The sequence below is a fragment of the Mus caroli genome, chromosome 13 (assembly GCF_900094665.2).
Source record: "Mus caroli chromosome 13, CAROLI_EIJ_v1.1, whole genome shotgun sequence".
In the NCBI taxonomy this organism is placed as follows: Eukaryota; Metazoa; Chordata; class Mammalia; order Rodentia; family Muridae; genus Mus; species Mus caroli.
Genome location: NC_034582.1, coordinates 98,754,985 through 98,782,256, shown reverse-complemented (window position 1 = coordinate 98,782,256; position 27,272 = coordinate 98,754,985). Strand labels below are relative to the sequence as shown.

The window sequence follows — 27,272 nt, the reverse complement described above, 5'->3', positions numbered from 1 at the left end:
CCATCAACTCTCCTAGCACTGGAGTTCCAGACAGTTGAGAACTACCCAGCGTGGCTGCTGGCACTCAAATTAGGCCATTCTGTAAGAGCAGTTCTTGTCCATCACTGAGCCATCCCTCCAGTCCAGAGACCTGGTGACTTAAAGAGGAAAAAGAATCTTAACTCTTCTAGAAGCTAGGAAATGCGGTATCCAGGTCATAAGCATTTGCCTTTCTACCGAAAACTCCTATATTTATCTGAAAATGTTGTCAAATTTTAATTTTAAAATCTAAAATTTGGGGGATTGAAAGATGGCTCAGTGAGTTCCAGACAGTTGTAAGCTGTCATTCAGGTGTTGGGAATTAAACTCAGGGGACCTAACACCCTCACATCAATGCATATAAAATAAAGAAACTTGTTTTCTTTTTTAAATCTGAACTTTTCAGAAAGGTAGTTCAGGTCAGGCCCTTAATGGGTTCTGTTTTAGTCAGGGTTTCTATTCCTGCACAAACATCATGACCAAGAAGCAAGTTGAGGAGGAAAGGGTTTATTCAGCTTACATTTCCACATTGCTGTTAATCACCAAACGAAGTCAGGACAGGAACTCAAGCAGATCAGGAAGCAGGAGCTGATGCAGAGGCCATGGAGGGATGTTCCTTACTGACTTGCTTCCCCTGGCTTGCTCAGCTTGTAGAACCCAAAGTCTACCAGCCCAGGGATGGCACCACCCATAAGGAACCCAAATGTCCCTCAGCAGAGGAATGGATACAGAAAATGTGGTACATTTACACAATAGAATACTACTCGGTGATTAAAAACAATGATTTCATGAAGTTTGCAGGCAAATGGATGGAACTTGAAAATATCCTGAGTGAGGTAACCTAGACACAAAAGAACACACACAATATGCACTTACTGATAAGTGGATATTAGCCCAAAAGTTCGGAATACCCAAGATACAATTTGCATACCAAATTGTATACCATATAAAGATACCATATAAAGATCATATAAAGATCTTTATGATCATATAAAGATCATACCATATAAAGATCAGGAAGAAGGAAGACTAAAGTGTGGATGCTTCTGTCCGTCTTAGAAGGGGGAACAAAATACTCACAGGAGGAAATATGGAGACAAAGTGTGGAGCAAAGACTGAAGGAAAGGCCATCCAGAGACTGCCCCACCAGGGAATCCATGCCATATACAATCGCCAAACCTCGACACTATTGTGGATGCTGGGAATTACTTGCTGACAGGAGCCTGATATGGCTGTCTCCTGAGAGGCTCTGCCAGAGCCTGACAAGTACAAAGGTGGATGTTCACAGCAACCATTGGACTGTGCGAGGAGTCCCCGATGGAGGAGTTGTAGAAGGGACTGAAGGAGCTGAGGGGGTTTGCAGCCCCATGGGGGGAGCAACAGTGTCAACTGGACAGACCCCTCACAGCTCCTGGCAACTGGACCACCAACCAAAGATTGCTCATGTAGGAACCCAGGGTGCTGGCCACATATATGGCAGAAGATGGCTTTGTTGGACATCAGTGGGAGGATCAGCCCTTGAGCCTGAGGGGATTGGATGCCCCAGTGTAGGGGAATGCCAGGGCAGGAAGGTTGGAGTAGGTGCATGAGTTGGGGAGCACCCTCATAGTGGCAGAGGGAGGAGGTATGGGATAGGGGGTTTCCACAGGGGAGACCTAGAAAGGGGATAACATTTGAAATATAAAGAAAATATCCAATAAAAGAAAAAATATTACTTGATTGACTTGAAAAACAGTTGTTCTTTATCTTCCCCATCAACAAAAATTAAATTCCACCAATTTGCAGTTTAAAAACTTTGTACAAAAAAAAAGGTTAAAAAAGTCAGGAAACATCAAATTAAAATACATAAAACAAACAAAAAATATTCAGGTTTTAAAATATTTGCAGAAATCAATTTAATTATCAATTTAAGAACTACTCTGTCTTTTATACATGGCATGGCCTGGTAGGAGGCTAGACTGGGAGGTGTTCCCACTGTACAGTACTGCAGCCATTAGTGATCTTTTCTGCCTGTGTTTCCCTATGCCCTGTGTCAAGAAAAGGAATCAATGAGCCGGTTTCTACCTCGTGGCGTATTCTTCTTCAGGAGTGATTAGGGAGCCACTGTGAGAGAGCTGGGGACTATCTACCATGGCCTCTCCTTTCCTAAGTTTCCACCTACGCAGTAATGGCCTCTTCGTATGTTCATGCACTTCACTGCCCCTATTGCAAGGCTCTCATCTTTGTCATGGCAACCTGGGAAAGCTGTCTTCTATAAGCTGAGCTGAAGTTTGGGCACCTTGGCTAAAGTTTCCTTAGGCAGCTGAAACATTTTCCAAAAGACTTTCTAGCTCCCATTGAAATTGTTTTCAAACTCTGTTGAGATAAGATTTTTTAAAGGTATTATAATAGAAAAACAGCTCAAAATCTTTTATTTTTCTTTATTAAATGTATCTTTTATATAATACATAGAATGTTAAAAATACATTTTAATGAGATAATGGGATCTCTTGATTGTGTATTTATATTGAACTTTCTATTTCCTAATGGTTTAAAAACCTTCATGATCCTTCTTCCTTTTTGAAATGCATTTTCTTGTCACCCCGCACTCACTGTACTGTGTAATCGCACACCAGAGCTGCTTGCATTTACTGCTGTGAGTGTCCCTTGATCAGAGATTACTGCTGATGATAGTTGACAGTACATGTTGTCTAGCATGGAACGATGAGTGCCTCATGTCCCTTTCCACTTTTAATTCACCTTGTCATGTCATCATTTTGTTTTTCTAAAGGAAGTGCATTGAACTACCTGCCTTATAGATCTTACCAGTGTATAAATAAATCACACTGCAGTGTTTCGTCCACGCCTACTAAGATCCAATGGTAGAAAAGTTGCCGTAAGGCCCCAGAGGGTTCAGTTTGGGAAATTATACACAGATTATACATAAACTATTTCAGGTAGACTTGGATCCAAGTCATAAGCTAAGGTGGATGATTTAATGAAGTACGTTTTGAGTTGGTCAACCCAAGTACTTTCACATATCACTGTGATGCACAGTTAATAGGTGGGTAGAAACTCCTCTGTTCGTTATTTTGTTAACCTGACTATGGTGACAGTTGTGTTATTGCCTCAGAAATCTTTAGAGAGCACTGTAATTTGGCAGTTGTAGAACTATTTGGTATAAAATCTGACGCTGAGAAATGGCATGTAGGTAGGTAGGAGCCTTATACTTTCTATGTTCCTCTTAACCAACACCTTCATGGCCTTTCACAGAGTGAAATACACATCTAGGTCAGTCCTTAGATGCCTTACAGTTTCCAGGCAGTAACTTGCAGGAGAGAAGCTAAAGCCCAGAGATGTAAATTTACTAGCCTGAAGTCACATACCTAATCAAGATATAAATCTTTAACTTGATTTGCTGAATAGCTTTCTGATGCGATGGGAAGCCATTATGTCTCAACTATTTATCACATTCTGCACAGCTACTTTAGACCTCTTTTATTGAGCTTGTACAGGGAATGTGCTTTTATGGTTACCATCTTGGGGAATTTAACACGGGCTGCCCACTGGGAATCTACTCTGTGACCCTTTGTGCTCACAGGTCAGGATGTTCCTTTTCTGCGTAAGGAAGATACCAGTCACATGAAAGTCTCAGGGCCTACATGAGAGGGAGTCAGGATCTCTTTCTCAACTTCGATGACTTCAGGACAAAAGGCAGGAGGAGAGCCAGAGGCCTCCTGTTTCTGCTGGTTGTCAGCATGTCAGATTGTGTTCATTCCCTTCCTGCCAATCATGTTTATTAAAGGTCTGATAGAGGATACACATACTTCTTTATTGACAGTAGGATCCAAAGAAAGTCAGAGTCAGAAATTGAAGGTTGGGGACAGTTTCTACAAACAACACTAATGTCATACACAGATCTAAAAATGAGCCACTAGATATGTCATTCAGTGACAGTTTTTGAATCATAGGTACTTATTTCCTGAAAAAGAAATTGGATCCTAGCTTTGGATGATGGGAAGAAATGATATAAAGCAATGTGCATTTGATTTATAACCAAAGTGGGGTTTTTATTTTTTTATTCTTTTAATATGGAAATTGTGAAATAAATTCTGAAATGATAGTCACTCGTATCCTTTTTCCATAGCAGGACAGACATGAATCAGTTGATGCTCAAAACACCTGTCACCTGTGGCACATGAATGTAGATGCCCTTCCGGAGTGGATCAGCTGCCTGCTGCAGAAGGTAAGCTTCTTAGTTCCAGAGAAAGTGAAGACTAAACACCCTTCATCCCAGTCACGTGGGCATCTCTTCCTTAGATGTGTTGTTTCAAAACACAGCGAGGGATTCTGTTTCTCTTGATTACACTCACCTGCTCGTCCACTCTTTCTGGGGCACTTCAGTCCTTTTCTGTACAACTGTGCACCTGATATTTCCAGCCTCTAAATGTGCACCCAGATACTAACCTGGTTTGTCCCATTTCTACTGTTCTTTGTTTTCAAGTGAGACATTGCCTAGCAACTGGCAACCGCTGTCCATCTTCTCACTGCCTTTCTTTCCCCTCTGCTTTATATGTCTATTTATGCAGACTCATGCACACGGCATTATATAACACTGGTGAATATGCATGAGCATACAGGGACACACAAATATATCATCAAGCACACATGGTTACGTGTGAGTACACACACACACACACTCAAACATACACACACATACATACACTCAAATATACACACAGAGAGACACAGACACACAAACACATATGCACACACACTCAAACAGGCCTACCGTGAGATTACTCTTTTCCTGTTCATTTTTAAGGGCCTCCAACAGAATGGAAACAACATAAAACCAGAAACCTTTACTCTTTGCTAGGTAGTATGTCCTTTGCATCCAGAGTAGTACAATACCAGTATTGATAGTTATATCAAGAGATTGAAATATCTTTATGCATCCACCATACATACACACATTTAAAGTAAGCTGCATAATTAATGTCTCTTCTGCAGTGATGAAAATGGAAATGTTTTCCTCTAAGTAGTATTAAATGAAATAGAATCAGAAAAAGAACTCTCTTGTTAATTGAATGCTTTATTTTGCATTATTTTATTTTGCATTGTTCAATACTTGTCTTGAAAAGGGATAAGGAATCTGACCTTTGAAAACCTGTAACTAAATTCCTTCACTGAGTAACTTATGTTTTTGTTTAAAAGTGCCACGTGGTGGCTCTCATTTGAATCCATGCTTAGATTTTGATTTCCTGGGGGCATGCTAGCACCCTGCTTCCAAGTGTCCTGAACTTCACAGAATAGATTACAACCCTACAGAGACCCCACTGTCTTTCTTGACAATTTTAAATCAGTTCGTTAATTTCTAATCTGAATATGGAAATATACTATCTAAGCTAGGCGATTGATACCTCTCGGTTGTATGTAGAAAACCAGGGAGCTCTTTCTTCTGTTGGCTGATAAAGTTTCCTCCCCCTGTGCTTGGCATGCAAGAAGTGAATCAGAACAGACACTTTTCTGTGGGATTTTACTTGCAAATGAAGCTCTGTAGACTGATTGGCTTCCTGGGTCCATAGAGTATTTTTTTCTTCCTGTTAGTTCACACTGTATCTGTATTCAGCCTATTGTTCAGAGACTTTCTTTAGGAATTCTTGGTTGTTCAGATAGGCATGATTTGTGGCAGGCATGTATCACTCTAGAAATTTGTAGCTGGTTGCTTATCTCTGTTTTCTGGAAGGTTTGTTTCCATTTGCCGTCCTGTCTGCTAATCAGAACACAGAAGGCTAGCCTTTTCAGTAGCAGAAATGAAATGTGCATGTGATCGGCTTTTTTGTTTTGTTTTGTTTTGTTTTTTCTAAACTCATTCTCTGGTCACTTTACAATGAGAGCATTGTCTTTATTTCCCTTTACTACCTGTAGGCCCAGTGGACAGTTGGGAAACTGAATTGTCCTTTCTGTGGGGCCCGATTAGGGGGCTTTAATTTTGTCAGCACTCCAAAATGTTCCTGTGGCCAGCTTGCAGCTGTACATCTCTGCAAGAGCCGGACTGATCACCAGGCGGCACAGGCAGGCAGACTAACGAGACCAGCGCTGAAACGTTTGCCACGTCCCGGAGTCCCTTCAGGTTGTGATAAGGACACTCTACTGACAGGTGGCGGCTCCAAAACCAGAAACCACCGGCTTTTAAGCATGGCCCGAAACAGCCACGGCCTTGGAAGACTTACAGAAGCACTCTGCCTGGAGGTGCGAGCGACGTATTTTGAGATGAAGAATGAAAAACTACTCTTCAAAGCATCGGACCCAAAATGCCAGCCTTTTGTTCCTCAGCCTGACACCGGCAGGTGTCCTTCAAGAGCGTCTCACAGAAAGTCACACAGTTTGGACCTGAACATCAGTGAGAAGCTGATTTTATTACCCACTTTATATGAAATACATAGTAAGCCTACTGCCTATCCCAGGCTAAATGAAACGGGACCCATTGACCTTTCAGGCTTGGCTTTACCGTGTAGTAACAGTAGCTGCTCCTTTCAAAGCTCACCTAGTTTTGATCCTAATATGCTGCTGCACAGACTTTCAGTGGCTCCCCATGAGACCCAGGCACAAAGGGGAAGAGAATTCCAGTGCGGCCTAGAAGCTTCTTCAGTCTACTCAGATCACGCTAACGCTAACAGCCTGCCATTCCTGATGGATCTGCCCTCAGCGGGGAGGAGCGTGCTGGAGGCCTCGGACCAAGAAGAGCACCTCTCCCCGCTGGACTTCCTGCGCTCTGCCAGCTTCCCCTTGGGCACCATTAACCACAGGCTGAACAACAGAGAGAGAAGCAAGTTGAGGACTCTGCGAAGGCAGCAAAGGCGCGAACGATGGCTACAGAAGCAGGTAAGCGCTTTACAATCAGTTTAGCAAGAAATAGTGTCCCTAAGTACTGGGGTGTATGGCACAGAGGTCAATGTGAATGTATGCATTCTGAAATCTTAGTCTTAAGTTATGAGATGATGTGTCACTCTGTACACCGAATAATTATGCGGCCCTCTTCGCCTTGGCACTGTGTATATGTATAAGCACTGCTTCTATGTTCATAGAGAGGCCCCTTGCAGCTTTCCCCAATGCTGCTAGGATATTAGAAGCCACTTACCTTACGATATTGAGACTGGATGATTGTCCCAAATATTTTAAATCTATTCCATGTTTGGATTGCTTTGCTATGGTTTTATTTCAGGTTGAATTTAAAGAAAAAAAAGTATCTTTCCAAATTTAAAATGATAACAATTCATTCACTTTGTATGACATTTATTTTAATTTAATATTCAAGACACTGCATCCATATGTTCATACGGTTGGACATAAATAACTTGACTGAGTGTTGAGACTGACCTTTGTAGCAGAGCTGGATTCTTTAGAGTTTGAATTCCTTGTGTGCCCCTCACAATGTTATCATGGTTCTGTGTATGAAAGCAAATAATAAAATTTATCTCCTGTGGAAACCAATTAAAGTCAGTGCATGATAAGCTATGGAGTTTGAAAGTTTGGGAGCTAGTATAAACTCTTTTTGAAGATTACCTTTTTTTGTTTGCTTAATCACAGACAGTAGTTCTTATTAGTATGTTCTATATTAACAACATCCTAAGAATTAAAATAAAGAAAACTGAAGCTGCCCAGGTGACCTCATTATGATCCTATTCATAGAGTCAAAAGAATAAATAAATAAAAGTGCTGCGCTGAGTGCTTCAGACAGAGTAAGGGTTTCCTTAGCATAATCATAGGCATTGTCCTGTGCATGTTTGACTTGTAACGAGTGAGATGGTTCCAGTTTGATTATTTGTAAATGATACCCACGTATGCACTACGGAAATGAGGATGCTTTTGTATTATCCCCCCATGCTGTTAGATCCTGTGAAGCGATACAATTAAAAGTGTGTATGGAGAAGTTTATTGATACCCTAGTAAATTGGAGATGATCATTCTTCAGGAAGAATATCTTCAAAACAATGTGCAGGGCTCTGAAGTAATTGTTTTGCAAGTAAAAATGTTTTTAAAATTGTGAAAATTGGATTTTCTGTATACCAAAGTGTTACAGTTTAGAGAGAAACAAGTACAAAGTAAAGTATTGAATTTTTGATAGATGAAATTATTTCTATTCATTCATACACACACACACGAGTGCACACACACATGCACACACACACACACACAATATTGGCTAGTATGCTTTGCCAATTCATCAGAACTGAGGAATTTGAGTCACATGTGCTACCTGTCAGTGTAGCGACTGACAGAGAGGATCCTAACAGACTTCACTGGTAGACTGCGCAACAGACAGGCAAGTGCCGAGGATATGGTAAGCAGAAAATCTGTGAATTTATGATTCACACACACCACTGTCAGAGCTAGAAAACTTCATGAAGTGTGTCTCGCTGATTCAAACAGAAAGACAGATACTAGCAAGAGTTAATATCTGAGATAAAATAATGGCACAATTTGACAAATCATCCATGTTTAATCAAGGTTTATTCCATGAACATTAGTCATATGCCTGCTTGAGGTAGCAAGGCCTTGAGTAGTGACATCCATCCAAACAACTCATTTTTGTTCTCTATCGTACAGGGAGGAACCCAGAGATGTGGCCTTACTGGGTGACTTCACTGTCTCTGAGCCACGCCCTGGGCCCAGGTGCTCCCCTTTCCGTTTTGATTTTTTATTTTTTAATTATAAAGCCTCACACAAAAATAATGGTTATAATTATTAGTAATTAAAACTCATTTTCTAGTGAAGTTATTGATTGTGCTGCTGCGGTTTTGGAGACTGCCGTAGGGACTACACTGACCCTGCGGGCAGACCCCTCTATTGGCATGTTGACAGCAACTCTCCCGGACTGTGGATTCAATGCCATGCCACTTTTTCATGTTCATCTTCAGGTTTTCTCACCAGTGCTTCTTCTGTTTGTTATCTTTGAAATCTTATTAATGATATATGTCAGAGTTTCAAATAATTGGCTGGGAAAACTAAATTTCTGTCACTTGACATTTTAAGTGAAGCATTGTTTAAGCTAGAAATATTTCCATAGCATATACCATGATAGAAATAGTATTAATATTTTACCAAAAATCTTAAAGCCCGAGGTTAGAGTATTGCTTTCAAGAGAGAGAGTGCAGCCGATTGGATAGAATCACTGCTCTGTTACCAAGCATGCATTGACGTCGTCTTTGGGGAAAGCATGAAACTGTGCTGTATTCAGCTACCAAACGTCCTTCCAGACAAACATAGTCTCTTCCCTAATTGTCATTTATTAAAGATGTACTTACTCAGGATGTATAGGTCTCTGATAGAAATGCACTTTTAGGCTCACCTCATGCCCCAGCAGAGGGGATTCAGCAGACCCCGTTGTTCCACATGCCTTTACCCATCCTTGATCCACGAGATCACTAATCTGTTCTCCATTTATTTGTCTTAACTACTGATAATACTATAAAACTGTGACGTAGAAGTAGAGTCACAAAGCATGCACTCTGGAGACTGACGTTGTCTATGACATTTATCAATTGTTCCAGGAATTTCTATCTATGGTGTGTTCCTTTCACTGCTCAGTAATATTCCATTCTGTAAATGAACCATGATTTCTCTACCATAAAAAGATGAGTAGATTGTCTCAGGTGTTAGTCATGTATGAGCAGAACTATTATAAACTGATATGTATAACTTTTAATAAATTAATATATTTTTTTATTTTTCTAGGGTAAATACTCAGGAGTGGGCTTGCTGGATCACATGGTAAGTACATATTTAGTTATACAAGAAACTGTCAAGTAGGTTCCCTGGGAGACTGCACTGTGTTCTGAACAGCTGAGGATGGGATTTCTCACGTCTGTGCATCCTTGAAGCCAGACAGCGGTGTTCTTTAACTCTTTGTGTTTCGGTCACTCCAATACTGTGTGTACTGGTGTCAGGCTTTGGTTGTAATGCACCTGCCCCTTGGTTTTTATATGTATACCATGTTTGAAAGCATTAACAGTATTAATATATTACTAAAAGTCTTAGTAGAAAGATAAAAATAAGATGAGTATCAAAGAGAAACTACAGCCAATTTTCAGTAAGTCTCTTCAGCAGAGCTGAGGGGCATCTTCTTCACATGTGTTCAGATATATTCATTTGTGCATTTCTCTATAAGCCTGAGGACAATTTTATTATGGCTTAAAAGAAAAATATTGGGGGGGGGTAGGTAAGTGGTAAGATTCAGCCCAGTCTAGAGGAGAACAGAGGAAAGACAGAAAAGCCCGAAGTGTCAGGAAGCCATGTTGGAGAAGAAGTAGGTGGAGAACAGAAGCTAGGCTGCTCTTCTCAGCCTAACTTAGAAAACTGGCAAGACCTTGGAAGCTGCACGTCTCTGGCTCTGTACAGGATATACTGAGAGTAGAGAAGAAAGTGTGCCTGCCTCGTTAGAGGGATGATTTTCCCACCTGTCTCTTTAGCAGGGTTTACGGTGAGTCCCCATTCTGAGAAGTGGCTCCTCCCACTGGTGACTGGTCGATTGGCCCTGTGATAATTCTGTTCTCATAACTAAAAGGAATTTTCCCCTAAGGGAAAGGGTGGCAAGAGTTCTGTATTAATCATAGCTAAGGACCATTAATGCTACCCTTATCAACCAACCATGTTGGGAGGCCCACAAAATTCAAAACCCAAGCTCTTGCATAGCAAACAAGGCTAATCTTGTAAGTATATAGGCCTACTCTGTCAACTGTTATTTGCTTATAGAGTTCGGGGATGAAGCTCAAAGATGAAAAATTCTCCTTCATTACACAAATATGCACTATTATAATACATTGTTTTTTATGTTGAATCAATAGCATCCTTACATTGGCTTCCAACTGTTGTTCTCAGAAGCCCCCACAGATGCCACTGCCTAGGACAATGTGGTTTATCATCTGACAGTGATAGGGTAGCATTGTGCAAATGAGCCTTTTGTTGCTGAGGCCAAGGTGTTGGTGGAGACCTGGGCAGAACTCTTCCTTGCTTGTTAAAGTGTCTACAGGCTTCCATTCATTGGTTTATGGTTCATCTGGCAACAACCGTGCTGTAATCTTGTCGTTATTTTTATTTGTATCTTCTTAGAGATGCTCCATAAAAACTAAAAATGTTAAACACATATGTAGGTGCATGCATCTGCCTGCCACATGTGTGTGGGTACTCACAGAGGACAGAAGAGGGTGTTGCATCCCCTGGAGCTAGAGTTTGATGTAGATGTGTGCTACATAATGAGAGAGCTGGGAGCTGAACCCAGGTCCTCTGGAAGAGCAGCAGCACTCTTAACTGCTGAGCATCCGTGTAGCCCCCTCTCCGACACCTCCCTACTTCCTGACTCTACATTGGGAACATTCAGATCATCCAGAGTGACCCTTTACCCCATTTCGAGGTCCTTAACTCACTGCATATTGTTAAAAAAAATAATCATAATTTCCAGGAATTAGGAACTGACCATGTCCACAGTGGTAGCCAGTCAGTATGCTGCCTCCCTCCACTCCCTCTGGACAGATACTTTCCTGAGTGCTTTTATTTCATTTCATCCTGGCCCCATTTTTAAGAGTTAATTTCTGTTACTGTGTACATTCTTTGTAAGTTCTACAAGCCCACCTGAACAACTGAAGTTCAAATGTGAGCCAACCCGGTGGGTAAAGGTACTGGCCATTAAACCTCTTGACCTGAATTCTGTCCCATGGACACAGGGTAGAACGAGAGAACTAACTTTGGCAAGCTGTCCTCTGACTTCCACACATGTGTGGTGGCATGAACACACAGAACCAAACAAATAAAATGTAAGAATTCTTAAAAAGTTTTTTCACACCTCCCCCTTTTTTTTTCCTCTCTCTTTTGAGACAGAGTCTCATTATGTAGCCCTGGCTGGCCTGGGCTATATAAACTAGACCACCATCAAAGACATACAGATCCACCTGCCTCTGTTGGAATTAAAGGAATGTTCCATTACACATGGCTTACTTCATCTTTTTTGATGGCTGAGAAAAGCGTTTTATCATCCTGTATCTTTATTCTTCAGCCAGCCATCCTTTCCTTCTTTTAAATAATGTTCACTTGCTAGTTTGCTCAGTTGGAAACACCACTCACTATGGAGACCACAGTAATGAATAAAATACAATTCTCCCTGTAGAGACCCAAGGCAATGGGGAAGATATATAGATGCTTATGGCTGGTAGTATTCTTACCATACAGCATTGGCTAAGACCTTAGGATGTAGGTGAAAATCCAAGAACACAAATAGATGAAATACCAAGGCTGTCTGGGAAAGAGAGGGTGGGAAGAATATGCAAATATAACGATGTTAATTACAGAGAAGGGGGTGAGTTGATGGCTGGTGGAGAGTTGTGATGCAGTTGGCTCTGTGGGTGCCAGGGAGCTGCTGGTCAGTTCTCAGCACAGTGCCCAACTTCACAATGGAGACAGCTGAATGGATGCCCATGAATAAGTTGGACCAATAAAACATGTTTCTCATACTTCAGCCATGGTGAATGACTTCAGGTAAGAAACTAACAGTGGTTCTTAACTCTGGCTGCAAGTTGAATTCCCAGATAAGAGCCTTAGAAATTATCAGTAATTCTCACTATAAAGATTATGTTTCACTTGGCCTAGATTGTGTGCTTGTGTGGTGTGTGTGTGTGTGTGTGTGTGTGTGTGTGTGTGTGTTATATTCAGGCTGCTTTCCTCTACTTGGCATTGGCAGGATGAGTTGATTCAGAGCAGGAGGTGATAGGAAAGTGTGGTGTGAGCAATGTCATCAGCATTTCCTGAGCTGACCTGGAGGGACAGCATGTGATGTCTGCTGTGCGGGCTGATTTATGTAAACTGTTAAGTCCCCAGAGCATAAGGGAGCTCCCAGAAGGGCAGGTTTGTGTAAGTGAGCATCCATTGTCCTGCTCAGAACCTGGGCTGGGAAACAAGGACTTCAGGGATCCAGGTGATCGTCCCGGTAGTGGATGTGTGCAGAGCCTTCTCCAAAATTCAGCTGTTGCCAACGAGGCAAGCTTAGAGTCTACCTTAGCAGAAGGTTAGGCCATGAGAGCTTCTGCAGGGATACAGTTCTTAAAACAAAGGTCCACATGCATACACAACACACACACACACACATTTTGTTAATTCTTTGAGAATGCATATAGCTTATTTTGATAGTATTTACCTCCTCAGCTCCTCCTAGACCCCCACCCACATTCATCTCCTTACCCATCCAACTTGAAGGTTTCTCTTTTATCCTTTCAGACCACTGGAGTCCAGTCTATGTCACCTAACTACTCTTAGGAGTGAGGCTTTTTAACTAGGTCTGTCGACTCACTCTAATAATCCTGTCAGGAAGCTAAGGCAGGAGGATTGTCCATGTTTGAGGCCAGCCTGGTCTACATAGAAAGCACCAGGCTAGTTGGTGTTACATATCTAGACTCTGGTCTTAAAAATAGCTTTTTTTTTCCCCAAACATGACCATCCAAATATGAGCTGAACAAATACGACACCAATGGGCATGCCAAACTCGATGGAGAAAGCCCCTGAGGTCCCAACCATACCCAGAAGTACAGGCAGCTGAGTGAAGCTGGGCATGGGAGAGGTGGGGGAGGTTATCTTCCCTGGGGACTTACCAATTCTTTGTTTAGTGCATGGTCAGTTCTGAAACTGTACATACAAATAATATCATATGATTCAACAGATTATATTTAGTTATGTGTATGTGTATACAAATACACCTATGCATGCAGTAACAACCAATGAAAATGCAGGCCATGAACTTGTAGGAAGCAGTACACACACACCATACACACATACATACACACTACATACACTACATACACTACACACACACTACACATACACACACACCACACACACACATACCCCCCACCCCCACACATTTGGTTTTTTCTCTTGGCATTTGGTTAGCTTGTTTTCTCAGCCTCCTGCTTTCTGCCAAGTGAGGATGAAGGCAGGAGACCCTCAGCAGACCACAGGCCGGGGCCTCAATCTGGACTTCCCACTCTCTCAAATTGTGAGGAATAGCATCTTATTCTTTATAAGCCATGCCATGTCACATGCTGTGATAGCCACACAGACAGACTAAGACTGTGGATCATTTCTGAGGCTAGGGAGTGAGACAGCCCCCGACATTGAAGCTTTGTGCTGTTCAGTGAGCAGGACAAGTTCATGGCTTCAGCTCTTTCAACTTCAGACTCCGGGACACACTGCCTTAAGCTTCCATTCTAAGCCTTCATATATGGCTTCACTTACCAAATCAGCCAAGGCAAAAATATACCCAGTTGAGGCTCTCACTCACTGACCCATTTCTCCCCTTATATCCTTTAGGAAGACTGGTTGCATTCAGGTAGTGTGGCCATAGAACACCTTAACACTGTGGAACACCATAGGACACATTAAAGGTGTAACCTTTTAAGGCCACAGCCATTTACTGATTATACAACACTGTCTTAATTCTATCCCCCTTAAACATGCCTCTGCTGGAATGGAAGTTGTCACACACTCTTCTCACATGCGAAGGCAACACAAGAACAGCAACCGTGGCCCCTTGCTGCCAACATGCCAGGAGCCTCGCTTTTGCCTCTATAATCAACTGTAGTTGGTCTCACCTATATTTTTTTTTTACAAAATAATATTTTAAAGTTAATTTTCAACCTTAAAAGGAAGGTAATCATGTGTACAAACTGCAAAAATAAACCCTAAAGAAGTTAAGTTTAAAAATAAGTCATTTAGATGTCAAATTTAAGAGAGTGATTGTCTATCCCTGAAAGATAATCTGAGTTGCTATATAGAGGGTTGAAAGTCTTGATCACATTTTCTTTCTTACACTGGGCAATGCTCTCACAGACATTGTCTTTCCAATCCATCTTGTATGTTTACTGTTTTATAAATCATTAATGAACCGTACTGCTGTAATAACATCATGCTCTACTTAGTCATTACTTTGCTGCAAAATGTTAGATCACTTGCTTTTGTTCTCCTTGTAAAGCGAAAGGGAAAATACAGATTATCCAGGCAAGGACTCTTGTATGGACAGGGTTTAACTTTTTTAAAGTAACTTTGATTTATTCCTTGACAGTTTCGTATAATGTACATGGATTATATTTAATTCTCATTCCAATTTCCCATCCATGCCCCTCTCCCTTCCTCAGGACTCAGCCCTTTAATAATGATCTTCTTATATGTCTTCAGAATAAAAACAGAATATTTAATAATCCACGATGAAAATTTTTCACTAAATAATTGTGAATCTGTGCTGCATTTTTAGCTGCAATTTAGCTTCTCAGTTCTGTTTGTGTGAAGTCCTAGTTTGTAAAGGTGAAATTAAACACCAGGGGGCACCAAGTCTCTTGGAACAAAACAGACTCCTGGCTTTGCATGTAAGACTTTCATGTCCTGGAGTACACTATGGAAGGGTGTATTGTGATCTCTCGATGATTTCATCCTTTGTAAGACCAAGTTTACAGAGTCAATTGTAAGTTCTCCAGTATGTCTCAGCTAGATTCTGCCCCTGCTTTGGTTCTCCAGTTTTGCAGGGACATTTGTTGTCCCTAGTATTTGGGATACTTTTACATATATTTAAGTCCAATGTTGGGGTTTTAAGTTTGAGGTGTCATTTGCAGTTTCCTGGAAAGTAGGCATGCTCCTAAATTCGAAATCAGATCAATGGCAAGCCGTGTGCTTCACTGCAGAGGAAGGTGTGAGAAGAAAGTCAAGTAACTTAAGACAGGAGGAGCCATTTCACAAGGAGCTGTTCCTCTCGCACGTGTTTGTCATTGTTCTTTCATGCATTTAACAAACCATGCTCCCCCACTCTTCAATAAAATGACCCTTATATCAGTTTCCATCATAACAGCCAATATCTTCATTCCATTTGTTACATTTTTACCCATTAGGCATTTAACACTATTCTTGTGTCATATGTTAAAGCATATTCTTGTGTCATAATGTTAAATTAGTTCTGATGGTTAGATGTTTTATCTTCAGCCACAATAACTCATAATTTATCTAAGCTATCTTCTATGAAGCATCATTATCACCTAGCAGAATAAATACAACACACATATTTTAAGAAAATGAAACTGCTGTTTCCTTCTACATATTGTGAAGGTGAATTGTTTCTTGTTACTGCTGTAATGAATTGTAAACTTAAAATAAATTCACTGTTTTAAACATACAAATGAACTTGGCTTCCAAAAGTCACAAGTCTCAAATGTGCTGAAGGTTAGTCTCACTCTGCAAAATAAAGGCCCTATCAGGGTTACATTCCCTTACAGGGGATCCAGGCGAAACCCATGTAGAGTGTGGATGCCTCTTTGTACCTTTCTGGAATCATCTGCATCTTTGCCGTTTCTGGTTTTGATTCTTCTCTTTTCACCTTCCTTGTTTGATGACCTGATGATTGCTTTGCTCCTTCCAATTACTTTACAGTAATCTCTTTAAGACAGGGTGATTAGCAACCATAATCTGGTCCTTAATCCTAATTCCTCGCTGCCACTTAGTGTACTCACAGGCTTCTATCAGGATGTGGGCATTCTTTGTGAGTAAGACCAGGGTTAGACCAAGGCACTTATTCTGTCTCCTGTAGTTAGAATTGCTTTTAAGTAAAGACAACATTAAAAAGAAGAGCTATCTATGAATCTTGATGGCTTTTAGACAAATCAGTACTTTCTCTGAACTTACAGAGTTTTCTAAGAGTTTCCAGGCGCTGTGATTCATTGATTATATCTTTATTATTATCATGCCAGAAGTGATGATATTAGTCCATCTATACTAATATACCCAAAGCCTGTATTCATTTGAGTGGGGGAATTTCTAGATCAAGATTGACAAGAGGCAGAAGGCATAGTTTGAAAAGATTTCATGGTCTTTGGATATAGAAAGATGCTCATGTGGAACCGGGACTATGAGAGAAGAAACTAAATTGGATAAAAGTTCACATGCATAACTTTGAAGTAGCTCTAGATTATGTCCAGGCCTCCAGACAACGAGAGTCTGTTTGAATATTACAAAAACTATTCACAGACAAGAGGGAGATTAATGATAAAGAAATACTTTCAGTTGGTGTACCTTATGTTTGTTTGGGATTTTAATTTTTGTGCTTGTTACTAAATAAGCTCAGTACCATAGGAGTTTCCCCATGCAATATTTTGAACCAACTAAGTGGCACAGGAAAGACATTCTTGGTTTCCTCTCAGATGATCTAAAGTTAAAAGGACATAGATTGTTCTGGTTCTATTGTGGTTTGTTAACTAGATACAAATCAGACTCATCGGGAAGAGCTATGCCAGTTGAGGCGTTGTTTCCATCACAGTGGCCTGTAAGCAAATCTGTGGAACATTTTATTGACTGATGAGAGGGCCCAGCCCACCATGAGTGATGTCATTATAGAAACAGTTGCTGAGCAAGCCATGGAAAGCAAGCCAGGACACCGATCATTCCTCTGTGGTTCTGCGTCAGTTTCATACCTTGTGCTCCTTCCCTGACTTCCTTCCGTGATAGAATGTGTGTTACAGGTGAAATAAACCCTTCCCTCCCCACGTGGCTTTTTCTCATCACAGCAGCCAAACAAGGCCATAGGTGGCACAAACTTGCCTGATACTGAGGCAGAGCTCACCCATTCGCTTCATTAGTACTTACTGGTCCTTTGGATTTGAGAGCTGTTTAGTTCATTAGCCCTTTGTTGACTTGATAATTTGTTTTTCAGATGTTTAAGTTCTGAAATTCTTTATATGTCCTAGGTATTAACCCCTTGTCTGCTGTAGAGTTGGCAAAGATTTTTTATTCCAATGATTTCTTCCTTGCTATGCAGAAACTTCCCAATTATTTTGTAATCTCGTTTGCTGCCGAAAATATTAAAAAGGACCGGCAATCTTCCCACATCAGTGGGCCACATGGCTCCAGCTGGGTGATCTCAACTCGGAGGTCTCTCTGGGCTGGAGCTCATTGGAGGATCTCTGCCATGCCAGCCCCATACAATGACAGTCTACTCTGCCCCCCCCCCCACAGACACACACACAATGACCATCCCCCGCTCGGTCAGCTGCCACAACTCTCTGCTCCGATGCAGTCCCACCAGCTCTGTCTCTAACTAGCCCCTGCATCGACCTGGTTTGATTGTCTCTGACTCCTGGTTCCTTCTCAGCAATAGATCTCTGTAATCAGCGGTCCCACATTCCAGTAACCAAGTAAATCAAAACTCTTGAAGTTTATAATTAACCAATCGGATTTATGTATCAATAAATTCTCAATTGGCAAGATGCCAACACAATCATTTCAGAACCAATTGATATTAATAAAAGCTGCCCACCTAGATTGGACAAATTATCCCAATTATTATAACCTTTATGATATCATAACTGCCTATGGCCATTTAAAGCCATGCTGGTTCAGGTTCTTCTTCCTGTACGTTCACCTCCATCTTGGCTTCTCTCCCTCTCCTGAGAGGCTCTCCATCTCTGCAATGCTTAGCTCCACCTCCCCTTTCCCTCTCCAATCACAGGCCTCCTGCTGCACAAATACTTTAAAGTAAAGTAATCCTGTCACAGACATTTTTGTCATTATTCCATGGGCTATTCAAGTTCTTTAAAAAAAACTTCTTACGTTTGCTTGCATCATAAAACATTTGCCTATCTTTTCTTCTAGTAGTTTTAAAGCTTCAGGTCTTACCTTATTGGAGACATCTTCAATTTGCTTGTTTGTTTGTTTGCTTGTTTGTTTGTTTGCTTGTTTGTTTTACAGAGTTAGAGATAGGGATCTAGTCTCCTTCTATGTATGGAAATTAGTTGACCTAGCACCATTTGTTAAAGAGGCTGTCTCTTTAAGTTTGTGGACCTGTATGGGTGGTATTCCACTGGTCTACATGTCTGTTTTTATAATTGTCCCATGCTGCTTTCTTTTTTATTTTTAACTGTGGTTCTACGTAGTAAAATTTGACACCAGGAGCTGTGCCACATCTAGTGTTGTTCTTTCTATTAGGGATTCTTTTGGCTATTTGGAGTCTTTTGTGTTTCCATATCAATTTTAATTTTATGTTTGCTTTTAGTTCTGTGAAGAATGTCATAGCCATTATGCTTATGATGATATAATTATTTTCACAGTACTAATTTTGCCAATCTGTGAACATGGGAAGGCATTCTACCTCATAGCATCTTTTCGACAAGTTTTGGAAGGAAATAAAAAGTGATACTCCAGAGAATTAAAAGGAATTAAAAACAGCACTATCTGATATGGAGGAATATTTGATCTACTTAGAGCATTAAACCAGCCTCCATATTCCTTTTATCCAATGCCTAATTCAGAGCAAAGTTCTAGCTGTCATCCCTCATGTAAAAGCTCGAGAAGTAAGGAAATGGTTTAATTTTTTTTTTTTTTAGGATTCATACATATTAAGGAAAACAAAACAAACAAAAAAAAAACAAAGCATATCCCAAACACATAAGTAGAAAAGTGCCACATGCTGATAGAGAAGCTACAGCAAGTTATCCAGAAACTCTACCAAGATCATTGGTGATGGCTTGCCTAAGGAAGAGATGTTGTCATGGAGATAGAACAACCTTGTGTTAGAAATTGCCATCTAAGGCTTTCATGGCTAGATGGTCTTCCCCAGTCTAGCTTCAAAGACAGGATGATTGGCAGGTTAGGAGTGAATGCAGCTTGTGACTGTAAGTTGAATCCAATGTTCATTGACCATTATGCCAGGGCCCTCAAGTCAAGTGAGGTTTAATTTGCTTGTACTCTGTAAGTGAACAACCAATCTAAATAGCAGTGCATCTGTTTACAGCATGGCTTCTGAATATTTTACTCCCAAGTGTGAGACTTCTCTGGAAAAAAGAAGGATCATTACAAATATTACTCTGCTGTTCATTGACAATTGGTTCTGTCATCCGTGAGCCCTGGTGGAAGAATACAGTAAAAGTTGAGTAGTTGTCATGCCTGCTGCCCCATCAAGACTTCTGTAGCTCATGGATTGGATCGTGCAGTAGTTCTGACTTTCAAACGTTATTGAAAAAAGGTATTTATTTTGTAAGGCTGAAACTGCCCTAGATAGTGTTTCCTCTGAGAAATCTGGGCAAAGTAAATTGAAAACCTTATGGAAATGATTCACCATTCTAGATTCTGTTAAGAACATCGTGTGATTCATGCGAGGAGGCAAAAGCAGTAACAGCATTTAGGAAGAAGTCGATTCCAGCTCTTGTAGATTACTTTGAAGGCATCAAAACAAAAATGGAAGAACTAAACACAGATGCGATGGAGAATCAGCAAGACAGATAGACTGTCTCCAGAGGTGGGGCTGGGGGTCTCAGTTACTACCATCTCATGGTGAAGGTTCAGCTGCTAAGGACTTGCTTCTGATGAATGAGCAAAGAAAGTGGGCTTTGTGGTGTCTACTCCTGGTGTCTCACCATCCACAACAACGGGTTTGGAGTATCACATAATCCTACTTGGTAAAGCACTGACAAGTTAGACAGGATTTAAAAATGACCAAAAATAGACACAGTGCTGTCAGGTATGGTCACATGGTATTATCTTGTGAAGAGAGGAATCAGTCACCCTCCCTGACAAGTTTCATCATTTCCTTTGTTTTAGCAAATTACTGTTGCCACTTGCATTATCAGTAACACCGCCCTGTTTAGGAACCCCATTAAGACAAGACCCTCTGCCAGCAAAAAGGGTCCTGGCTCCTGAAGGTTAACAGGATCATTAGCATTAGGAAGGAAGGAGGGGGGGGAGGGATGGGTGATTTTCATCCATGCTTCCTGAATCACAAAGCCCCAGAGTCCTTGTTATATATTTTTAAGATTTATTTTAAAATTATGTGTATATGTGCATACAGGTTGATTCACATGTGATCTCAAGTACCCCCAGAGCCAAAGAACAGGTGCTAGATCTCCTGGTAGTGTTGGGAATTGTTCTTGGTTCCTCTGTAAGAGCACTACATGCTCTTAATGGCTGAGCCACCTCACCTGACCTGACTGTTGTTGTTGCTGGTTTTAAAAATACTAAAGCAAGGGCTGGAGGGAAGTGTCATCAGCTGCAGACACTTGCTGCTCTTACAGAGGATCCAAATTTGATGCAAGCATCCATGTGACAGTTCATAATCACATGTAACTCAAGTTCAAGGGGTACAAACATGGTGCACAAACATACATGCAAACAACACAAAATTAAAGTAAATGTATTGTAGGAGTCGGAGGGCATGAAGGACCAGAAGAACATAGCCCACTGAGTCAGCTAAAGAAACCTCACAGTGGCTGAAGCAGCGAGTATGAGGCCTGCATGGGTCTCTACCAGGTCCTCTGCATACATGTTATGGCTGTGAGCTTGGTGTTTTTGTAGGAATTCTAACAGTGGGCATGGATGTGTCTGACTCTAATGCCTGCTCTTGGGATTCTTTTCCTCCCATTGAGCTGCCTCATCCAGCCCCACAATGAGGGCTGTCACCTTGTCTTGTTTGTATCATGTTTTGTCCTCTTTGGCTGTTGTCTCTCGGAGGCCTGCTCTGTTCTGAAGGGATCTGGGAGAAAACAGGTGTGGGAGGAGTGGAGGGAGAGGAAATGATAGCTCGATGTATGGGAGGAGAACCTATCTTCAATAAAAAGAAAAGGAAGAAGACATAGAATAAAAATGTTCTTAAAAATACTAAATCAGTAAGTGCCCCTTTTCTTCGGGTTTTGTCTTTTTGGTTCTGGTCTGGTAGCTATGAACAGCTAATCAGCAGCTAAAGTGGAGGGTTCTTTCTGCCATGTTGGGCTACTCAGGTCCCAGGAAGCAGTCTATTTTCGTTAATATAACAAAACAAACTAAAAATCTATTCCAATCACCTGTGCCTTTCTGTCTTAGATTGTGCCATAAAGACATCTTGTGACTTATCATATCCAATAACAGATCATAAGACCCCAAGTCAGAAGAGGTCCAACTGGAGGGAATATTTCACAGAGGCCAAGAAAAGTCTGGACACTCCAGCCCAGATTTCTCTGCTCAGTATATTAGCATTAGACCATAGCTTTTCATACTTTATTCACCTGCAACCCTTTTTGGCATGAGAAAATTTTACTTGACTCCAGTCATATGGATATATAAAATAAACATGTAAGCCAAACATTTACCAGTAATAAATAATAAAGAAATTTATTTTAAAATAATTATTTGGAATACATACACTTTTCCCATTTTAAGACAAATAGTAATTAATTTGACTTGCTTAATTATATATGATATTAAAATTTAAAACGTTTACTTCATATACACATAAATTTATTATTTATTAGATATGAAATGAAAATACACAGAGAAATGGATGTGCATTTACATCCTGAGTAAAGTTTTGACTGAATATTTGATGTTTCATGATGTAGAACATACTTAACACGTTTCAGAGTTGATTACTATTTTAGTTTGATAATTGCTAATGTTAAGAACACTATTTTGCATAAATGCCTGGTATAAAATAGTATAAGTATGGTTAGGGCCATTTCAGAACTCGTTGGAAACACTATCTAAATCCTAATACAAATTCATTTAACATGTGTTTTTATAAAATAAAGTCAGCTACTCAAATACCAATTTTAAAATCAAGCATTCGAACACAATAAAATCCAAAGATACATTAAATTTTGGAACTATTCTAGTTAATTCTAATATATAACCATGGATGAAAATTTTTTTTATAAAATCATTTTTATTTACATATGTGAGTTTCTTTTCTGTATGCATGTATGTATATGCACCACATCTGTGCAGCATTTATGAGAACAAAAATAGGTGTCAAAATCCGACACTGGAGTTACAAATGGTTGTGAGCTAACACATCATGCTGGAAACCAAATCAGGGTCTCTGGAAGCAGCCAGTGATGTTAACTGCTGATACATCGCCCCAGCCTCATAACAGTTGAGTGGTTTGGTCTAAAGTCTGTGTTAATACACAGAAGGTCACTTATTTCTTGATGTTAATAGACTATGCCAGCCAAAGGTCAAAGGATAGAAATTGATGAATGATTGTGAATCTTCTTAAATGTAAAGATTGACTTCAAAGTTAATACCTTAACTTTGGAACCAAAGAATGGTAACACTGAGGCCAATAAACAACAATTGCTGTACCAACCAAAGCATCAGAAACTTCTATAAATCTTTTTGTGTCCCAGCTGTGGTCCCTTTAGCTGTGTGATTCAATGTACTCTCAGAGATCCCAATAAACTGTCACTCTATTATGGCTGTTTTAGAGATGAAGTTAGGTGTCTTGCCAGGAGTCACCCATCCAGTAGGCGGCTGGATCTGGGATTCAAACTCACACTGTGAGGGACCTCACCACTGTGCTCTGCCCGGTACTTTTCATTGGATTTCTCGGTTCTTTTAAGGCCTGATTTCTCACACGTGATAGTGTGCAAGGAAAATTGCGTTGTCTGTCGTTGTGAAGGCATGGGATGTATGGGCAAATGGTGCATGTCTCTGGCTAAGTTTCCCATCATTTAATGAATCATCTACTCCCTCTAGGTTTTGGTTCAATCCTCAAAAAATACTAAAATATATTTCTTTTAGGCTTATTTGTAGGACCAAACTGAAAAATGTTTACATGATGTTCGCTTAACATAGTAAGATGCACAATCATTGGGGCTGTCATTGTCATGAAAAAAATAAAGTGAAAAATATTGCCATTTAAGATTGTCTAGAAGGTATTGGCAGGCATATTCCAGTAGCTGTAGGTTTCTGTGGTTAATCAAGTAGAAACTTTCAAAGGAGACAATAAAACCCCATGACTTATATAATATAGATAGAAATAAATCATACTGATGGGTTAATTTGAAATGTTCTGAATTATACAGTTTAGGTAAAGATCTGGATGGAGCTGGTGTGTTACAAAATTGAAACAACATATATACTCACCAGGTCATCTCTAAGGACATTCTACTTCAGTGGAGTACAAAGAGGTCCTCAGGAAAGTTCATTAAGGAAAAATTAAGAGGGTCTCCTAGGATTTGAGTGCCCAGCAGTGAGGATGCCCAAGAAACAGTGAGTCTTGGGAAGTGACTCTAGGGTGATTCTTCATATCTTTGATAACCGGCTTAAGTGTTTAAATTACATGAAGCCACGTAGCTCTCTAACAGTAAGAATGGAAGCTTCTAGTATCTGAACACATTTTTATAGATTGCTGTCTATCTGAAATGAGACATTTGGGAAGATGTGACATCATCACAGCACTACCTGCATAAAGACAACGCCTTGTGGTTTTCCTTTGATGCCACCTCCACCCCAACCCAAACCGCTCATCTCCCCTGTTACTTCTGGGGTTCCTGCCTGTGGCAGTAGTGCATAGAACTCTTTTTATTTTAACACTTGTTCATGTCTCCCAGCCAGCCTCCCTAAGTAGCCTCTTCTTTCTTCTGTCTGTGTTAATAGGCAACAGCTCCATATTTATTTCCTTTTATTTCCTCAACCCAAATCACCTTTCCTACAGCTCCCCCCCCCAACTATGTAGATTGTCACTCAAGGGCCTTGCTTATCTGCTATTAATTGTATCCCACAATGTCTGTGTGTAATTTATAGTTTAGCCAAATTGAACTCCTTTAGAAAATTTAAATTTATTCTTCTCTCATATATTACATCCCAACCTCAGTTTCCCCTCCCTCCACCCCTCCGAGTCCCTCATCCTCCACTACCTCCCCAGTCTCCTAGTCATCTTTTCCTCCTCCATTTATCTTTGTAAAAAGGCCTATGTTCAGAGGGCTTAGGTCAGACCCATGTAGGCTCCATTGTTGTCTGTTCAGTCTCTATGAGCCCATGAGCCCAGGTTAATTGATTCTGTGGGTTTTCTTGTGAAGTTCTTGACCCCTTTGGTTCCCATGATCCTTCCTACCCATCTTCTTCAGGATTCCCTGAGCTCCACCTGTTGGTTGGCTGTGGGTCTCTGCATTTGTTTCTGCCAGTTGCTGGATGAGGCCTCTCTGATGACAACTGAGCTAGGTACTAATCTATGAGTATAGCAGAATATCAATAGGAATTATTTCATTGACTTTTTTCTTTGTCAGTCATGTTTGGTTTTATCCTAGGTTTCTGGGCTATTCAACCTCTGGGTGTCATGGCACTCCAGGTGGTGTCATTGGTAGCACCCCTCACTTGCCATGGCTCTCAAGCTGGATGAGTCAGTGGTTGGCCACACTTACAATTTCAGAGCCACCTTTACCCCAGCACATCTTGTAGGCAGAAAAAATTGTAGGTTGAAGCTTTTGTAGCTTGGTGTCCCAATCCTTCCACTGGAAGTCTTGCCTGGTTATAGGAGATGGTCAGTTCAGGCTCCATATCCCCCATTACTAAGAGTCTTACCTGGGGTCACCCTTCTAGATTCTGGGGAGTTTCCATTGCTCTAGGCTTCTAGTTCATCCCAGAGATGCCACCCCCATTCCAGTAGTCTCCCAGGACTCTCTCCCTCCATCCTCCCCCAACCTGATTCCTTTTGCCCACCCCCATCCCCAGTCCACCCACAATATCTATTCTCTTTCCCTGTCCGAGGCCCTCTTTGAGTCCACTTTGTTACTGAGCTTCTCTGGGACTGTGGATTGTAGCATGGTTATCCTTTACTTTACAGATAATATCCACTTATAAGTGAGTACATGTTTGTCTTTCTGATGGATTTCTTTCTATACATTGAATATTTTAAACTCTTAGCTTCCTCTCATGCTTACTTGTCTGAATTGTTCTCTCAAACACAGAGCATATTTTTGAAATGCCTATCACATATCACATATTAGGCCATATAATATACATGGCATCCTTTCATGACATCCTCCATCTCCTGTGTATATAACAGTAAGTCATTGTGTTTTTAGGTATTACTCTCAAATATGTCCTGTTCCCTCTATTATATATTTCTGTTAAGTGAGGGAGAAATTATCAAACTAGGTCTCTTTCAGTCCTCTTTGGACCTCTAGCATAGTGCTTTGGATTTTGACAGCCAAAAGAGAGATGTTATATGAGTGGATACAGTGTAGAAACTATTTCCTGTTTGTGAAGGCAACATACTGAATGATGACAGTTTTGATGAATTCATTTATGCAGTATATATTTTGTGTTAATCTAGTTTTCAGAATTGTGAGTGTCTTAAAACATGAGCAATCTGACAAGTGAAAAAAAATCCACAGTTTGCAATGGAAGATGTTCAGGAAAATTTTTTAGTAAGTTATTGGATGATATGACAGTTCCTACATTTATTTCTTCATTTCTATTTCTGATTAGGAATTTGTTACAGAATTATTAAGTGAAAACTGAAAGTTTACCAAGTTTTGTTTGGTTTCTGTTCTTGTCTTACAAAAGTTCATAAACTGTTACTTTGTTTTTAGCCTTAAGGACTGGTGTTCTTTAGACTGTTGCATTGGTTGTCCATTACTGAATATTTCTCCAACATTTATGGGCCTGATACAATCACAGTTTATTTGTTCATCATCTGGTTGGTCACTTGAGTGGACTAGTATAAACTGCCACTCCTTCATTTGGTCCTACTCACATTATCTCTGTCAACTGGATTCAGAAGGCCGCACAGGTCAGGACATCAGTATTGGTAGGCAGTTTGGCCTCCACTTAAAGAAAATGAGAGTGCAGCAACCATTGTGAATATTACAGTGCTGATAGTTAAAATGGGAAAGAGTCACTTCATAATCCTCTGGCCCTTATAATCTTTCCACTCCCTCTTGAGAAAAATTCCTTGTTCCTTAGGCATTTTGCATGTGTATCCATTGGGACTTAATGCCACAACCTGTATTTTGATTGTGGCTTTCTGTTGATTGTCTCAGTTTCAGAGTGAGGTTTCCTTGATGTAGTGTCACTACAATACTTGACTGCGGACATAAGGACAAATACTTAGGATGCAAGTAGGGATCATTCTGGTTTAACAAAGTGGTTGTAGCTTCTTCGTGAAGAAGACATCACTAGCCTTGGATGGTTGGGTAGGTTTCTAGGACCAGGCAGGATTTCTCTCTTGTTGAGCAGGTATTAAATCCTTTTAGAGAGTTATTGGTTGCCACCAAGGTATGAATGACGCTACTCTCTCCTCAGGGTTATTGGATCACCTTGGTGGTTGCTGAGGTTCATAGGCGTCATAGCTACGTAAGGCTGTTGGTTGCTTCCCCCCCTTGGGAGTTTTCATGGGGCCTCCTGGTAACATGCAAGCTAGATCTGAGGCCGGAGATATTCAGGTCAGTTCTGGCTCAGATCCATCAGGGTCCCGAGTCAGAAGTGAGTGGTGTCTCCAACAA

The 27,272-nt window shown here is 40.6% G+C and overlaps 1 protein-coding gene across 7 annotated transcripts in view; it reads left to right on the top strand.

Moving 5' to 3' along the window:
• Positions 1 to 27,272, top strand: part of Rnf180 (ring finger protein 180) — a 167,192-nt gene that overhangs the window by 43,652 nt on the left and 96,268 nt on the right. For 5 of the 7 annotated variants that reach the window (XM_029484985.1, XM_029484984.1, XM_029484983.1 and 2 more), the window contains exons 3-5: positions 4,145 to 4,243; positions 5,929 to 6,885; positions 9,739 to 9,774. In XM_029484985.1, the coding sequence (XP_029340845.1) occupies positions 4,145 to 4,243; positions 5,929 to 6,885; positions 9,739 to 9,774 (1,092 nt within the window). The remainder of the gene's footprint in view (positions 1 to 4,144; positions 4,244 to 5,928; positions 6,886 to 9,738; positions 9,775 to 27,272) is intronic. The other 2 variants (XM_029484986.1, XM_021180543.1) reach the window with 1 other exon arrangement.